Source organism: Sparus aurata, chromosome 7, assembly GCF_900880675.1.
Source record: "Sparus aurata chromosome 7, fSpaAur1.1, whole genome shotgun sequence".
In the NCBI taxonomy this organism is placed as follows: domain Eukaryota; kingdom Metazoa; phylum Chordata; class Actinopteri; order Spariformes; family Sparidae; genus Sparus; species Sparus aurata.
Window position 1 is genome coordinate 2,575,599 of NC_044193.1, and position 19,211 is coordinate 2,594,809.

The 19,211-nt window shown below is 39.4% G+C and overlaps 1 protein-coding gene and 1 long non-coding RNA gene across 3 annotated transcripts in view; one reads left to right on the forward strand and one right to left on the reverse strand.

The window, feature by feature from the left end:
* Positions 1-19,211, reverse strand: part of LOC115585365 (galactose-specific lectin nattectin-like) — a 35,831-nt gene that overhangs the window by 2,853 nt on the left and 13,767 nt on the right. The window contains exons 2-7 of one of the 2 annotated variants that reach the window (XM_030423684.1): positions 10,856-10,914; positions 10,582-10,615; positions 8,476-8,552; positions 8,177-8,305; positions 7,203-7,314; positions 6,758-7,011 (exon numbers count right to left, since the gene is read on the reverse strand). In XM_030423684.1, the coding sequence (XP_030279544.1) occupies positions 6,947-7,011; positions 7,203-7,314; positions 8,177-8,305; positions 8,476-8,552; positions 10,582-10,615; positions 10,856-10,912 (474 nt within the window). In that variant the 5' untranslated portion in view covers positions 10,913-10,914 and the 3' untranslated portion in view covers positions 6,758-6,946. Of the gene's footprint in view, positions 1-1,055; positions 1,122-6,757; positions 7,012-7,202; positions 7,315-8,176; positions 8,306-8,475; positions 8,553-10,581; positions 10,616-10,855; positions 10,915-19,211 lie in introns of those variants that run through there. The other variant, XM_030423685.1, reaches the window with a different exon arrangement.
* LOC115585372 (uncharacterized) lies at positions 14,988-15,682 on the forward strand. The gene is made up of 2 exons (XR_003984695.1): positions 14,988-15,266; positions 15,418-15,682. It is a non-coding gene; the product is annotated as an uncharacterized LOC115585372 (long non-coding RNA).

Below are 19,211 nucleotides of genomic sequence, written 5' to 3' on the forward strand. Positions count from 1 at the left end.
AGTAGTTTTGTTACATTTATCTTTGATAAGTGCATGGAAAATAAACTTTTAGTTACTTTTACTTTAAAAGAAGGATATCATTTTACTTTTTGTAACACACTCAAATAAACTTCTTTCTTGGAAGGGAAGGTAGCACTGTAAATAACTTCAACCTAGAAAGAGATCGCCTCAGTAAGTGGACACAATGCAATCAGCTGATATATTTTGTTTTTCTACGATTAACTGTAAATCAGCACTGGGTAATGGTTCTTTTCTAAAAGTCTTTTCTGTGCAGCTGGTGCTGTGATGAAAGGCAAAGTTAAAACCTTACCGTGTTATGATGATCAGATTCAAGTTGCTCGTGCAGTAGCAGGTTGAAGGATGTCTTGGCAAAGAGAACGCAGCCTTTATATAGTTTTTCTGGGTGCTTGTTTCTTTAATTTGTTTGTCATCCATTGGCCACAAGACTGTCTGTTGTTTTAGTAAGTATTATTTTATATATTGCCACAACCTTCAGTAAATTTGTTCCTTAAACAGTTCTACAAAAACACTGTGGTTACTTGAGACATCAGCTCCACTTGATACATAAACAACTATAGCGTTAACTGTCGCAGTACACCTTCTACAGTTACACGTAGGGATGTTTCATTTGATATTTGATTCTAGTGTCAATATACTTGTGGAGAAAATAAATAAAGTTTCCTCCTCAGGAACAACCTGTTGCCTTTTTCATCATCAGGAAATAAAGCTAGAATTATCCCCTTGCATTTGTATGCTTCCACGCACCAGTTAAGTAGCCGTTTACATCCAAGACTGTCCAGACTCATATAATATGTAGTTAAGACTTTAAAGGAACTTAATTAAAGGTTCTTAGAATATTTTGGGTGAAATATAAGTTATCACTGTATTGTTAGAAACTTGTTTTATGACATCACAAAGACATTTGACACCCAAAGTCAAATCAGTTCATCCTTGGGTCCAACTGGATGTTTCTGCCAAATTTGAAGAAATTCTCTCGAGGTGATCATAAGATGTTGGGTTCACAATCACCAGCATGGGCATAAGATTACTCTCACATGTCATTCTTCTGGCTTGTCATCATAGCATCTGCTGTGGTTATGTGGAATCATCCAAACATGCATCTACAGAAAAAAATGCATATAAAACATTTACTTTTACGAAGCTGGCATCAGAAAATGTTGATTTTTTCATACAGTGAATATTGTAACTCAATAACGTCGTTTCATCACTGTTTGTTACATTGCCATGTTTGAGCCTGTAGTCCAGCTGACTGAACTAACCTTAACTATCATTATTGCAGTAGACTGCATGCTTCTGCAAACACATCATATGAATGAGAGCATGAAATGTAAAATATAGTCAAACAAAACAGGAGCATAACTACTGTTTGGCTATTGACACACCCACTATACCAGGAAATTATTTTTACATGAAAACAAATCTAAAACAAACATATCATGAGTGTTCTGTTGTGGATTCATTCCAAGCAGTCAAAGCTGTCGGCATACTGTCCTCCCTTATCTCTTAAAGACACAGTAACTCTTCAGTTCAGTCGTGGTATCTGAAATTAGTCAGATGCTTTTCATTGTTATTATAATTATTATATTTCCAGTAACTGCTAACAATATACGTCTGTTTCAAATATGGAATATTTGATAAGATGGAATAAACTGATTGAGTATGTGGAACACAATTTAATAATATTGAAGCATTCAGTTGAGAGGAGTTTGAGTCACTTTGTTTTCTTGTGTTACTGTGTAGGCATGTGCAGATGGTATGTATATAAATAAACATATGTGAAGCCATATGGATACTTCATATACAGTAGGCATGTGCACCACCATACTAACCTGTTAGTTTTCTCATCTCTTTCATTATTTTTATCATTTTCATTGTTAGTATTATTTTTAATAATCTAGATAAGACTTGCACCTAACAATAAAGTATTAAAGAATAAAGCATGTAGAGGGTTTTTCAGAGCACACTGTGGTACATGAGTCCGACCCATTGTTGTGCAAATATACTGCTCAAGCATTCATTAATGATCATGGGGTAAGATAAGTTATTTAGCTGTTGCCAAAGCTTTTGGTCGTATCCCACGGCCTTCTTCCGTTGATGAAACATGATGAGAATCCTCCACTGAGGTTCAAGACCAGAACTGACACTACTAACCCAACAGGGACTGTTTTCAGACTGGACAGTCAGAAGATGTAGCCAAGATCTCTGCTGTTACATCTTAAACACACCCCCAGACAGACTCATGATATGTTTGTTTTAGACTTGTTATCAGGTACATCTTTTTCCTGGTATAGTTGGTGTGTTAATAGCCAAACGGTAGTCCTGCATGAGCAGACCTAGCACCTGTTTTGTTTGACTATATTTAAGTTTTTCATGCTCTCATTCATATGATGTGTTTGCAGAAGCATGCAGTCTACTGCAATAACGATAGTTAAGGTTAGTTCAGCCAGCTGGACTACAGGCTCAAACATGGCAATGTAACAAACAGTGATGAAATGATTTTATTCAGTTACAATGTTCACTGTATAAAAAACTTTTCTCTAGATGCATGTTTGGATGATTCTACATAACCACAGCAGATGCTATGATGACAAGCCACAAGAATGACATGTGAGAGTAATCTTATGCCCATGCTGGTGATTGTGAACCCAACATCTTATGATCACCTCGAGGGAATTTCCTCAAATTTGGCAGAAACGTCCAGTTGGACCCAAGGATGAACTGATTTGACTTTGGTGGTCAAATGTCTTTGTGATGTCACAAAACAGGTTTCTAACAATTACACTTAAAAATGCAAGTTTTGAAAAGATTTCCCATAAATGTCTTGGTTACACCTCTGACATCCCCACCTAACCAGAGAAAATGTACCTCAAAGTTTTCACAGTTTTCAGACTGAACATGCCTGAGACAGATTGAGGTGCCAGGACACTCATTAAGGGGCCGTCCACACGGGCGAAAATGATCTTTTTTTTCTCTGTCTTCCTCGTCATGGTTTTAAAAAAAAAACTGCAGTTCATTTTCCAGGCCTCTAGGTGGCGCTTGACATTCAACAAAACGGAGAAGAAGACACGGAGCATGCGCATAAAGCTTGCGCGCTGTAAACAAACTGTTTGGAGAAACCGAACACAACAACAAGAAGATGAAAATGGCTAGTGCAAGGAAACCAGAATCGTTAGTGTGGACCATTAATGAGGTCGAACTGCTGCTGCGACTCGCACTCAACTACAAGGCGAGTAAGTTGCAAGAAAGGCTCAATATCTTCTGCGGCACGAACATGAGCATGTAGTCCGCCATTGTTGTTGTTGTTGTTATTGACGTCGCGGGGTGGGGCGATCACGTCATCGTTTTGGAAAGTATGCGGATTCGCCGTCCACATGAAAACGGGAGGGCTGCGTTTTCGGATTTCTCCACCCTGAGACCCGTTTACAAAAAAGTGAATTTTCAGGCGCTGCGTTTTCAGGATCCGTATGGACGGTCGGCCAAAACGATGCAAAAAAAACGTTGTCGTCTGGACGGGGCCTAAATTCCACTCAGAAGAGGTTTAGTCATGAACGCCACCTAGTGCTAAAATTCTGTATTACTAGTCTGGTTTGGAATTTGGCTTAATGTCAAATTTCTACATTGGGCCAACCCTCCGTAGGATGGGCAACATAACCAGGCTCAGCAGCCTCTACAGACATCATGACACAGGTGAAAAGACCAAAGAGGACAATGTCTGAGGAGAGAAAGAGAGTAACCAAGCAAGAGACACGAGTCTCAGACCGGCTTTAAATCATTTGCACAGCTTCGCTGAATAAAATCCCATTTCAAAAGATAATCAGCTGTCAGCACGTTAAAGGCAGATGTTATGTTCGATGGTTCAGGTTACGCTTGACATGCTGTTACTGTTCTGAGTTGTGTGTGGTGTATGTGAATACTTTGACTGCAGCATGGGAAAAAACATACATGTTAACTTCAAAACACAAGTTTTTCAAGACATAGCATTGTTACTACATGCTGACTGTTGCTTGTAGTTAGCACGTAAGGTAACATTTCAAGGTTTCCTCTACATGTAATTGATTGTGGCGCACCACCACGGCAAAATAAAAGCCGCCACACCTTCAGAATAATGTTGTTGTTTTTTTAACCTTGTTTTTATGTTGTTTTATGTTTATATTAATGTAAATTATTGTATGAAATGTGATTTTGGCACAAAACATGGTGTTTTTCGTGAAATGTGACGCTACGCTGCAAATAGCCTATCCTTATTTTGAAAAACCAACACCGGAGTCACCACCAGCCTGTCTAGCTGCTGCGCGCGAAAGACGAAGACAGTAGAGACAACAGTCCGACGTGGAGGGAGAGAAAAGGGTGAAAGAAAGGTACTTAATCTAGGTTATATATTTTTATATATATATACAGTTTTGTTCAAACCAGTGAAAACGACCCTAATGTATAGATGGATTAGGCTACAGAAAAAATCCTGATAAATGTGTTATTGATTGGTTAATACAGGATACGCATTATTTCTACCATTATTTCAGAGAGATTCTTATTTTTATTTTATTTTTGTACCATTGACACTTGTTAAAGAGAGATTACTTTAGGCCTAATAAAGCATGTCGAGTCTTTGGTTATACAGTAGAGAGATATATTATTTTTTTGTAGATTAATTTTTAACTGTAAAACTTAATTTTCTATTGATAGAGGAAACCCGTTACGTTTCAGTTTTGAACAGCACGACATAACGTTAGCTTAGGTAATGCCCAGGAAATTTTCTGCCATGACTCTTTTCTGGTTACATTTTCAGATCAGTATATTAAACTATTTTCAAAAGAAGAGAAAGTTTCCACAGGAAGAGAGTCAGGTAACCTTACATAAAGGAGAGGCTCAATGTTCTTGACTTATTGTCGTGATGTTATTCCCTCAAGTCAATAGAAATTATAATGATGTGTACCATGATAAGTGTAATATTTAAATATTCCTAACATTACCTGCGTGGTATTGGTGATGTGAACGAAATTAACACTTCCCAATATTATATTAGATAAGAGCACAGGCAGAAGTAGTGCAGAAGGTGAGTGGAGGAGAGGAAAGAGGAGAGGCAGAGAAGGAGTTGAGGTATTCAGTATAGACTAGTTTAGTTATTTAACTTATATCTTTAATTTGTTGTTGTTGTGTTTGTTGTTTGGCCTAGTGATACTGCAAGATCCTATTTTCATTTATTATTTTCAAGTCATGTACCGGAAACCCTATAGTAAATAATGTATTTAGAAAAACATTCAGTTTGAAATAGTCATAATTTCACATTTCAAAATTCATGTTGCCGTCGTCGTCGTCGTCACCACCCCTCTTCCACTCGGGCAGACCTCCCCCCACGGTTTAAAAAAATCCTGGAGGAAACCCTGCATTTCATCTGTGAAACTGTTACAATCACCTGGTATTTGTGTTCATGACTACTTTATGATTCCTGAGATACTTCATCAACAGTACTTCTTATTCCGCTACATTTGTCTGGCAGCTGAGTTGCTTTTCAGGTTACATATTACATTATACATCATATTATTATAAATTACATCGCCTTCCTGTCCAGTAAAAAACATGCATGTACAGATGTGTTGATTTTGTATATTTGTGATAAACTGAGGACTGAAGTGATCCTTTATGTGTCCAGAAAATTCTCCTCTTATGAAGCCAAAAGAACTCTTTAAAAACCCTGTAGATGAGCTGAAATTTGCATCATCAAAATGAAAACAGGCCTTTTCTGACTTTTTTCAGATGTATGTGGTTCTCACAAGACAGGATCATAAACTGTTACATGTATGTTGGTGGATTATTATTTGCACTGCACTGGGTCCAATTTCATATAGAATTATTTTTTTTATGAAATTACATGTTTTTATGATAGGGGTGATGTTTTTATCAGGTTATCTCCTTTCAACGAGCCCAAAACCATGGTTCAATAACTTTTAATCAACTTTGGGCTGGACAGGGATAGACGTTTTAAGATAATATTACATACATTTCCAGGAATGGTAACAGCCTAAGTGGATTTTAATGATGATGTTGTAAACAGTACGTTTTGGATCCAGGACTAACGGTCAACGTTCTTCATGAACCAGAGAATGGGGGTGTGGTTAGTGGTCATAAATGAGTTATTACCATCATGCCGGACTGCCCCAATGGCTGGGTCAACATCGCTAGCATGGATTAGCAACAGCATCGATATTGGCATGGAAAAGCAGCGTGAACATTAGCAGGGATAGTGTTAGCTGTCACTCAAACTGAAGTTGTTGGAATGATGTATGACTCATAGATTCTACTATAGTCATATGGCATTAGTCCATATTAACAACAGCTTAAATTAAGGGACCTTGAGCACAGAATTATGTTATTTGTCTACAAATATTTGCCTCATCAACACTGCCAAGAAAGGACACAGAAATAAAAATATCAAAATACTTCAACTTAAAAATACTTGTTACATCACTGCTGTGAGTTTTCTGTCATAGTGTGTCTGTCATCACTTCTCTGACAGCAAGTGTGACAGTCTGGTCACAACTGCACACACACGCATGCACACGCACACACACACACACACACACATACACACACACAGACACAAACAGACACACACACAATTAAAGAAACGTATTATGCTTAAAGAATATTTTTATTTCAGTGTATTTTTGTTTTTTGTATTGACTGTGACTGAAATGAAAGACAGTGAATATATGACAGTAAATGAGGAAAAAATAAAAAATGTTAAATCATAGTTTAATGAGGCAATTTCCTATGCTGCCATTTACTGATTTGGTGGATTTTGATTTAAAGCATTAAATGAAAATGAAATCATCAGAGAAAGTTTGTGATCAAAGACAAAGTAACGTCGTCATGGTGGAAGTGGCATCATCTCGGTACACATGAGGGCAGATGGAGGACGGAGGCATCAACGTCTCCTCCGACAAACAGAAGGCAACTTGGCATCACAATTTATATCATTCCAAACATTCCCTGTAAAAAGGAAAAGAGTCGCTGAGTACAAGAGCACACATGTCTTTGCAGTTTATAACTTGTCAAACTGATCAGAGTGAATTTAAATATTGTGCTTGTTCCACAGACACATTGAGAACAACATGAACACATTTTTTTTGTTTCCTCTCAATTAAAAATACCATTAGGAAGTTTAGAAATAATACTCTTACCTCTGGAGTACATGTGGGTACAATGTTCTTTACCACGGAAGTTGTCAGGCCTCTTGCGAGCCCAGCGAGTGAAGGTTAACCTCGACCCATCAGTCCACAGCCACTTCCCCTCCTAGAAGAGAAAGCTGATTGCTGAACAGCTGCATTGTTTGCAGGAAGTGTTGGGGAGACTTAAGCTATGTAGTTCAACTACATGTAGTTGAACTACAATTTGTGGTAACTTGCTGGTAGTTAAACTACATTCATATTTTGTGCTGCATCAAGTATTTCATTACTTTTTGGGTCATTTTTTGTAGTTTAACTACTCAATTTACAAACTACAATTTTGGACAATAACATGAAATGTTTTTTTATATAAAAAAAGACCTATATAATAAAACATTTTTATTTTTCTTAAAAAAAAAAAAGGCATGAAACATGTCATGAAATGCTAAGCCAACGCTGCCTCTGATTGGCTCGCCCTGGCAGCACTCAAATGCTTCACAGAGTGGGTGGATCTTTGTGCCAAGGAAGGCAGTACTCATATATACACACTACCCCCGATGCGCCCCAAATGCACCAGCTTAACCATGGCCATTTTGAGCATGTACACGTTGGATATAGATGCATCTACAGACACGACCTAGGTGTTCACATGTGAGCTCTGCAAGCTGAAAACAACAAAATTATTGACTTTTTCCTCTCGAGTTGAGAGGCATATTTCTGCTGGCAGGTGAATTATATTTTGTTTCATATACACTATATGTTGATTTATTTAATGCTGAGTTAAATGAGTATAATGAGTAGTTGCTAAAGCTACATTTTTTAGCAGTAGTTTTACAAACTACATTTCTCCAGGGGTAGAAATGTAGTTTGTTCAAACTACTGCCTGGCTGAACTACATGTAGTTTTACAAGTTACACTTGCAAAGTTTCCCCAACACTGATTGCAGGTTACAGATTTGTCTGTAGTCTACAAGCGTAAAAATGTCTCACCTGAATTGCATCAAACAGCCCAATCCAGGCCAATTTTGTAGAGGCTTTTCCGAGCATTCTCCCGATGGTGCGTTGTTCCCTGGAGCTGTGGATTGAGGCCAGGTTCCCACCACGACGAATGCAGTTTTGCTGATGGAGGAGACGGTGGGAGAAAACAGAGATACTAAGTCAATATGGAACACCTGTGAGCATGTACACAGAGAAGATAAGAAAGAGGACAGACAGACAAATGGGTTCTGAAAAGCTAAAACTTGATCATCGACTACCTGAAGGCCAATAAAGAAAGATTAACTACTCACCTCTGCATCAGCCAACGTCAGTTTTCTGGTTTCAACGAAGAAACACCTGCTACACCGAGACCAACGACGATGAAAGGCTGCACCACAGTTTTCATGTTAGACAAACAGGATAAGGCTCAAATCTGAGTCAGAAGTTTTACATCATATTCATTGGGGTTGGCAAGCCACTACAGGTGAATTACCTAAATAACTTAACTAATAGACATCACCATGAAACTTCCCCAGTTGATCACTTACATCAAAGTTGAAATATGTAAGAATCTTTGTTTTTAAACCATTCAAATATTAACTAAAATTATTACCAGAATGTGAAATGATGTTGACATTATGTCAACTATGTCTATGTATTCTGTAAGAGACATCTACAGAAGTTAGCATGCAAAGCAGCTAGCACTGGGCCTGAAAACATAAACTCTTTCTCCCAGCAATCTAAATCTCCTGTGCAAGTGCTGTAAACACTAACATTCCCCTGGTTGTCTGGCTAGCTTCACTGCTAACTTAGCTAACATGGTAACAGTGGCTACAGTCATGGATGTAACAGAATACAGTTAGCAGCAGTTAGCAGTAACTCTGCTTAGAGGCTGTCTGTATTTGTTTTGTGTATTAATTAAACAGGTAAACAATTCTTACATATTGCAAGACTATTATTTCAGAGTTTTCAGAAATTGTGGGCTTAAATATGCAAATAATAAAACTATTGTAGAACTTCAGAAATAAATGATGACACTTTGGGTAAATGGGTGTAATTGTTGAACTAATAAATATCACAATAAAACACATTTTTCTGAGACCATATCACCAATTAGGATCTATCTATTAAACATGCAATAATTTCCATTTAAATGTCTAGAACAGAAATCAGGACTAAACAGACATATAAATATGTATTTTAGTTGTTTTAGTCTGAAAGAAGACATGTTATGGATTAATGTATGAATATATGATGGCTTCTCCTGTAGTGTCTCCCCTTTAAAAGAAATAAACTTTAACACTCTCCCACTAGGGCTGCACGATATATCATTTGAGCATCCCCATCGTGATGTACGTGTGTGCAATAGTCACATCGCAGAGCCTGCGATGTAGGACGCAAATGAACTCATCTAATTTCAAGGGTACCTGACACACACTGCATGCACAGCGATCCACCAATCACATTAGTTCTTAATCAGTGTGCTGAAGCAGACCATGTCCCTGCACATGGAGTGAGTCGCTGGTAACAACATTGAAAAATTAGCAACGAACAAGAGAAAATCGCGAAAACAAAGACTTGGTGCCAAAGGAAAAGCAACTTCTTATCTGGAATTATTTCGGCTACAAGAAGGATAATGATGACCAAACACGTGTTCTGTGTCAACAATGCCTTGCATCTGTTGCCACAACGAGAGGTAACACAACTAATTTGTTTGACCATTTACATTGGTACCACACAGCAAAGTCGTGCACAGGTCTTATTTTGAAAACCCGCCTGTACACACCATAATCAAAACTGCATCCGACCCGTTTTCCTACAGTAGAATAAATTACATTTCGCACCCGAGCCGACCCGCTATAAATTGTTACCGACGCCCGACCCGCACCCGAAGGAAAATTAGACGTACGTAATTTTTATAAATTAAAGTAAGCCAGCTGGGGAATGGAAGTTCTGGGAGGGCGCAAGCACGCATGAATGAGCTCATATGAAATATAAATGCTTATCATTTTGAAATGCAGCATAACATAAAGTGCTATTCAGGTCATCTGATGAAAACTCCTGGATATTTTCATGTTGCAATATATATTGCAGGGCTAAAAAAAATTGCAATGTCAGTTTTTTCCAATATCGTGCAGCCCTACCTCCCATCATCAGAATAACTGATGCACAAGATGCTGTAATCACTTGGGCTCACCTCAAATAATTTGTGTCAGTAGTTTATATAAACAGTCTGGTGACATTGTATAATGTTATCGCTCCATCCCAGAGTGACAACAGCATTTTTTGCATTGATCAGAGTAGGTGGTGACGTGTTGGTGGACTGCTCTGTGTAATGACTCGAGCAAACCAGATGACGTAATGTGTTTGGGATAGACTTTTGTCACTGGACAGAGTTGAAAGTTGCAGCTACTTACGTTTGTGACGGCCCAAACGTCCCAAAAAAAACCCCTGTGAACATGAACAAGACATTCATTAAATGAGCTCAGAAGGTGTTTGTTATGGTTAAATTAAGAAGCAGAAGTAGACGAAGAATTATTACTAATTATTATTGTGAAGAAAAAAGGGACATTAAGTGAGAATGTCATACTGCTGAGGATGAAATAATAATTTCAGAAAAGCAGAAAGGGTTTAATGAAGGTCTAATAAAACAAACGATTTAAAAACTCTGCAAGATGCATCATCACTTACGTCCAACGGTCCAACAGCCAAACAGAGGAGCACAATGAGAGGAAGAGCTGACGCCATCTCTAGAAAGTTATATTAAAGAAGTTAGGTTGTTCAGATATCACCTGACAATCAAAATTACAATAACTTATAGGTACTGTTTATATACTTCAGTTTGTTAAAGTACTCTCATTAAACCTCTGGTTCAACAGTTTACAATATCAACATGTTAAAGGAAAACTGTGTAGTTTCGATGAAAAAAATCAGAAGAGAAAAATCTACCTAAACAAACTTAATAATCAAACTCTTTTGTTTTCATGATTACAAACACAATTTGTACTGTTTTACTTTGTTTAAATGTGGCAGACCCTGCCACCTTTCTAGTTTTACAAACGGTGTTCTGGGACCTTATTTTCCTCCGAGAACATCTTGTTTATCCACTTGTGGAAAAAAAATCAATATTCCTGAGATTGTTTCATTACTTCATCAATATAACTTTCCTTTAACATTTTTATATATTATTTCATACATTTAAAAAAAGTACCACAGGGTTTTTATTTTGGTATAATTTTATATTCTTATACATAGAAAAATAACTGTATACAGCGAAAAACACATACAAATTCAAATTCTTAAGTTTATTCTTGAGCAAAACATTAAGTCATATGTATGATGCAAAACTTTTTTTTTAAACTCTTCTTTAAAACTTGTCAGTATAAACTGTGTATACTTATGTAGTTTTGTTAGGTTTATCTCTGATAAGTGCATGAAAAATAAAGTTACTTTTAGTAAAACACACTCAAATAAACTTCTTTCTTGGAAGGGAAGGTAGCACTGTAAACAACTGCAACCTAGAAAGAGATTGCCTCAGTAAGTGGACACATTATCACCCGCACCAAATCATCTGACCACATCACCCCTATTCTCATCCAACTTCACTGGCTCCCTGTACAATACCGCATCCACTACAAAAACCTCCTCCTCACATACAAAGCTCTCCACCATCTAGCCCCCACCTACCTCTGCAACCTCCTCCACGAATACAGCCCCTCTCGCACCCTCCGCTCAACCTCTGCTGGACTGCTAACCATCCCCACACCACGCCTCAGTACCATAGGTGCCCGAGCCTTCAGCTGCTCGGCACCCAGACTATGGAACTCTCTCCCCCCACACATAAGACAGTCAGACTCCATCACAACATTCAAATCCAAACTCAAAACCCACCTGTTCAAACTGGCATACTCACTCTGACTGGTCACTGTGCACTACACTTTTCTTTTCCTTTTTTATATCAATGTTTGTTTTTAATATTCTGTGATATTATGTGGTGATATAACTCTGTGATTTTATGCTTTTATCCTATGTAAGGTGACCTTGGGTGACTTGAAAGGCGCCATCAAACAAATAAAATGTATTATTATTATTATTATTACAATGCAATCAGATGATATATTTAGTTTTTCTACGATTAACTGTAAATCAGCACTGGGTAATTGTCCTTTTCTAAAAGTCTTTTCTGTGCAGCTGGTGCTGTGATGAAAGACAAAGTTAAAACCTTACCGTGTTATGATGATCAGATACAAGTTGCTCGTGCAGTAGCAGGTTGAAGGATGTCTTGGCAAAGAGAACGCAGCCTTTATATACTTTTCTGGGCGCTTGTTTCTTTAACTTGTTTGTCATCTATTGACCACAAGACTGTCTGTTTTTTTAGTTCATATCTTTTTACATATTGCTACAGCCTTCAGTAAATGTGTTCCTTACACAATTATATAAAAACATTCTGGTTACTTAAGACATCAGCTCCACTGTCGCAGTACACCTTCCACAGTTTGACATAGGGGTGTTTCATATGAAATGTGATTCTAGTATCAATAAATACTGCAGAAAATAAATAAAGGTGCCTCCTCAAGGACAACCTGTTGCCTATTTCTGGTAATACAATCTTCACAAACTATTACCGCCTTGCGTTTGAAGTTCAGTAGCAGTGTTGACCTAAATGATTCCACGGAATAACTTCCAGTCAGACACATGCCGCCTACACTTGGAGATAATTTTTACAGAGGACTACAGAGGACTGACAGAGCGCTTCACCACATGGTGCAACAACAATCATCTGAAAATCAAGATCAAATGTGTCATTTTTTTGGGGCTTTTTTTTCGGAGGTTGACGAGCGTTCGCCCCGTTCTGGGGGAGAACCCTGCACGGTGAATATTGTAACTCAATAAAATTGTTTAAGCGCTGTTTGTTACATTGCCATGTATGAGCCTGTAATCTAGCTGGCTGAACTAACCTTAATTATCATTATTTCACTAGAACGCACGCTTCTGCAAACACATGATTTGAATGAGCTATTGACACACCCACTATACCAGGAAAAATGTGCCTGAAAACAAATCTAAAACAAACATATCATGAGTGTTCGATCATGGGTTCATTCCAAGCAGCCAAAGCTGTTGGCATACTGTCCTCCCTTATCTCTTAAAGCCATATTAAATCTTCAGTATGTTGAACACAATGTAATAGAGGTCGACCGATAGGAATCGGCGGAACTTTGCTCCGATAGTGGCCGATGGCTGCAGCCTTTTTCCACAGCGCCATACACTGCTTCTTCCCTGCCCGGCTCTCTGTCTCTCTGATCACTGAGGGGCGGGGCTGCTCTTCACACACAGAGAGCATGGGAGAGAGAGTGTGCAGCGGCAGCAGAGAGAGGAGAGAAGTGACCCAGGTGGAGAGGGCGACACACGTTATTGTAAGTGGAATAAAACATTCACGAGTTGAAAGTCAACAAACATAACGTCCTTTGTTCAACGTGCATCACATTTCAGCTTAAACAGCGACATTTCCACCGGCACGTTTAACACGACCACAGTGCTTGTTAAGCTAACAGCTTGTTAAGAACATGCTAAAATGAATGCTGTCTGTGTGTAGTCTGTTCATCTTAGTTTGCCATGAATCTTAAAATGTGGCAATTTCTTTTAAACTTTAGCTCACAAATCACAGTTCAAATCCCTTCACTATACGCCTTGTTTAACCAGTGTTATTTTGTGATTATTATTTTTTATAGCACCACTCACAGAATGTGAAGGATCACTTAATTTTTCCTGATTTATGTATTTATTTAGGTTTTTATTTTTACTTGGACTTAGCTGTTCAGTAAAACAGTTGCTGCTAATAAAGTCAAAGACTGTTAATTTCCAACAGTGTTGAATTTTTTCGGGGGGGGGGGGGGGGGGGGGGGGGGGGGGGTGAGTGGAGTGATATCGCCGATCAGCTTTTTCCTGCTCCAAACTATCATTATTATATCGGCCTTTAAAAATCCACTATCGGTCAACCTCTACAATGTAATGATACTGAAGCATTCAGCCGAGAGGAGTTTAAGTCACTTCTTTTCTTATGTTTGTGTGTAGACATGTGCAGATAGTATGTATATAAATAAATATATGTGAAAGCATATGGATACTGATCCGCCTCTGGAGGTAGTATCAGGGCCGCATTATTGGTGAGCCGTCCCAGTGTGAACGGATAATCCGGAGGCGCGGAGCGAGGGCGTGTCGGTCTGACAGTCTGATAACTACACAGGTCTTTCACTCAACTAAATGCAGAGAAATGTCCCACAAAGCAACGTTACAGGACCGAACAAAAGTAACGTAGTAACTGTAACTGTCTTTGGCAACTTATATGAGGGAAAAAAATATCACAGATGTACGTGGAGAAGCGTATGTCCTGCCGACTCTTCGTCACATTTCTGTCCGAAAAACAGCGTCTGTCACCGGCAAACAACTTTAACTCATCGAGTGTTTGTGATAAAAATAAATCACCGCGACCGTCAGCCCTCCTGACCGAGACTTCAGGGAACTTTCCCCCAGAAAACAGCCTCCGTCCCCGCGAGTGAGGGAGTCAGACAGTGTCCAGTTAACTGATGGTGATTATGTATAATTATGTAATTTAGCGCGAAAAACGTAACTTCGTCACTTTCCAGGATGTTTGGTGGGTCAGGATCTCATTCACAACAGATTATAACAGCATCCATATGATAATAAACCGTCCGCGGGTTTGGATTAACAGGGGGAACACCTGGGGAGACACCCACGTCATCAACATGACGTATACCGTCACGCCTCTTTAGGAGCCGCAGCGCCGGCTTTCTGTATGAATCACACACGTGAAGGCGGAGAGGCTTCGCTCTGTGTGAATCAACATCGGCGGAGAATTGCCGAACCACCGCTCCGGAGATAATGCGGAGAGGCTGTGTAAAAAGGGCTAGTGCCGCTTAAGGTTAGACGGCACTGTACATAGAGCGGTTCTGCTCGTTAGTAATAAATTCTAATGTTGGATGTTCACTCCTTCACACAGATGAGTATAGAAAAATATTTTCAACGGCCGAAAAGGGCTCGACTTGGAGAGGAGGTAGGCCTACAGTCCGGACCACAGGAGGTATTATCAAAACAGTGTAGACACTTAGAAATCTCATAAGGAAAGTGAACAGACGTCCATCAGTGTGAAAATTAATTTGCTTCCAGTACTTCCAGGCTTCAACTAGTGCAGTTTATGACATTAACTTTTATTTTTTTTGATGAATCCTTAGGTGAAAACAGACCTGAGGAATCAGCTGCAAGGAGAACACCTGGCTGCCTGCCTGAGAATCTCCATCAACGGACCTGACCCCAAGGACTTTCCTTACGATAAGGCCTTGCACTATTTTTTTCGGAAGCCCCGAAAAATTCATTGCCCTAACAAAGGGTGCAAAGTCTGCAGGCAGTAGGAAAGAAAGAAGCTATCTGTATATATATCTGTCAATTTATCTAATCTGTATATAAATATGTACATAAAGTGTTGTAATTATATTCCAACTCCGCGTTCTTCTTAGTCATCGCCGCTGCCGCCGCCACCCCCCGCCCCCCGACCACACAACCACAAATAGATGCCTGTCCTGTGGGAAACACTGATATGTATGTATATACAGTAAGTATGTGCACCGCCATACTAACCTGTTATTTTTTCTAATTTCCTTTCATTATTTTTATCAATATTAATATGTATCAATATCATTTTTAATAAACTAAATAAGATTTTTGCACCTAACAATAAAGTATTAAAGAATAAATCATGTAGAGGGTTTTTCAGAGCACACTGTGGTACATAAGTTATGACCCATTGTTGAGCAAATACACTGCTCAAGTACAATCACTATATAAACTGTCATAAAGTGAACTGTCATGGTGCTGCTGTGGCAGCCTGTTTGTGTTTTCTGTGTCCGGCCTTACCCCCCACTTTCTCCCTCACTTGCATCTTCTGTGTGTGTGTGTGTGTGTGTGTGTGTGTGGCTATATCTGTCTGGTCTCTCCACCACTTCAGGTGTATTTTGTGTTTCCTTAGATTTGTTTTCGTTAGCCTTTTGTTATGCCCTTCTCTTTCTTGGTTCATGCAGGGATGTCCAGCACCATTCAGCTTTGTTTCCTGCCTGCCTGTCTGCCTGTCTGCCTGCCCACCCGGTCATCACATCCACATTGCCCTCCAGCACCATTTGTTGAATAAATCACTTACTCACTACTTCCTGTCTCCAGATCTGCATTTGGTGATTGAATTACAATCCGCACCATAACATGAACAACACAATTCCATTGTGATGATGGTGCCTGAATGAGTTTAACAACTTAAAAAGCAATGAAATCAAATTCATAATGTAGAACAGACTTATTCAACTGCAGGCCCAGGGGCCAAATGTGTCCCTTTGAAGACCTCATTTTGGCCCTAAATCAATTTGCTAGTAGGCTAATTAGCTCCTTTCATTAGTTATGTCTGTTACTAAATGAATAATACTCTTATTTTATCAAAAAAGAGTTTTAGCCTAGGCTACATACATTTTCAGAAGACCAATAATAAATTCATTGTTGAACCAAAATTCATGACTGTCTGTTCGGCCTTGGTGTGCACTCTAATTACTTGATTGAATTACAGGAGACTGTTGGGCCTTGACAGAGATATGCACTTTACTGAGTGCCATTCTAGTTTCTTCATTTATTTTGTCTAATGACAAACTGTAGCTCATTATCAATATGCACTGATATATTAACTGCAAACTTGAATGCTTTCTAATGCAGGACATTTTTCTTCATTAGCCCCATTCTCACAGGAGAAGACGCATAAGGGGGAGGGAGGATGTTTTATGGGGGGAAAGTTAACTGAAGTCTCGGTCCGGGGGGCTGACCGTCGCCGTGATTTATTTATTTTTATTACAAACACTTGGTGAGTTAAAATTTTTAGCCGATGACTAACGCTATTTTTCGGGCAGAAATGTGATGAAGAGTTGATAAGACAGGTAGGAGGACGGACGCCTCTCCATAGGGGTGGGAATCTCTTGGCACCTCACGATTCGATTCGACTCGATTCCGATTCAGGGGTCAACGATTCGATTCTAAAACGATTCTCGATGCAGCAAGTTTTTTATGTACATTTCCATGCATGATTTAAAAAAATAATAATAATTAAATCCGAGTTTGCTAATCACTTCCTACTTTTTTCTCACTGTGTGACTACTTGGTACTTTCAAAGCAAAGTATTTGTAATGATCCTGGGAACTGGCGTACTAAAGCTGCACCCAGAAGCCAGTGTGAATGGGGCTATTGTGTCATGTAGCATGTTGACTGACTAGTGTTTCCACACAACAAACATGACGATGGTTGTTGTGCGTCAATTCCTCTCACCTGCCCCAAGCTGCATTTCTTCTACAGGAATCATTCTGCATCGACTTCTGGTAAGTAGGTGAAAAAAACCACAGAGTTGGAGAACATTTCCTTGTGTGCAAGTCACCACCTCTGCACTTTTACTCTGTGGTAGCAAATTTTAACACTTCGCATAAACTTCTCTGAATTTGCCTCACCTGACTGCCATGATATACATGTTCTTTGCAAGTGTATGTAAAACTTTTGACCACAACTTTAAAACCGCATAAAGCAAGCCAACACCCTACATCCAAGATTGGAAAGGTGAATTATTTTTTTTCTACTGAACTTCTGTACACGTAATTTATCTTTTATTTGTGAAAACTAAGAGTGGCCAGTGTCCTTTTACAAGTTTTAAAGGACACATACAAGTATGACACTTTTTTCAAATCTTACCCTTCTACAAAATGAGTTGAATAGGCCTGATATAGACGGATGCAAGCCTACTGTACATTAAAATAAAGGCATAATGTGATATTGAGCATTCATTAATGACCATGGGGTAATTTAACTTATTTAGCTGTTGCCAAAGCTTTTGGTCATATCCCACGGCCTTCTTCCTTTGATGAAACATGATGAGAATCCTCCACTGAGATTCAAAACCAGAACTGACACTACTAACCCAACAGGGACTGTTTTCAGACTGGTTCTAAATTCAGTGTTTCCTCTGCATTCATTTAGGAGTGGCGGCCCGCAGTGCTGTGTTGTAAGGTGTCTGCTGATGTTGCATAACTTTTGAGGTGAGATGTGGAGCATGTTAAAACGCTTAAAACACAGTGTAAAGTTATACCCCATGCTGTTAGCTGTCAATGCTAACTCTCCGTTCAAGGAGCTGTGTAAGGGTTGGACCAAAAGTGTTCGCGTCTTCGGTACTGGCAAGTCAAGGGTAGCTTGAGCGATAAAGCTGCATGTTGAAATAGACCGAGGTTATCCTTTAATAATAGCGACCTTTCATTTAGTGCTGGGCGTGTACCGGTTCAGACCGAATACCGGTGTATATTTTCGTTATGATATGAATTTTCAATATACCGCCATACCGCTGTATTTGATTACACAACGTTCGGAACACTGCGCCGCGGGACACTGTTTCAGACCGGACCCTTTTCAATGTTGCGCTTCTAAACAGGCATGGTGCAACGGCCAGGCGTAGTGGGGGTAAACAGTAGTGCTCTGGTGTTATGTTACGGTGAAGATGGATAGGATAGACATTGCAGTTCATCACTTCATCCAGGGACGTAAAGATGAGCAACTGGAAAGCCGCTGAGATCCCGGAGATGCTGGCGTCTCCTCGGTCTCTGTCGCTGTCAGCTTGTTGTTGTAGTGGCAAGCTACTTACGGTCGCAACTTTCAAATTAAAAGCCCCCCGCTAAGAATCTCATTCTAAACTTCAGTGAGGAGCAATATAAAGCTCTTATTTTGAAGACAAATTCGACCTGCTTCCTGTTAGCTATCTGTTGCTCGAGGCAGCTAATGGAGGGGGCGAGGCGCTCCGCCGCACGCTTCCTTTAATAGCGGCGTGTGTTTGACTGAGGAGGTGAGAATATGGGCCACGGGTCTAGAATTAAGTAAATCTATCATGTGTCGCCACATTTCTTCCGATGCATATGTTGTATGTCACTGTTCACGCCCAACTTCGTGCTTCAGGTCATGTCACATG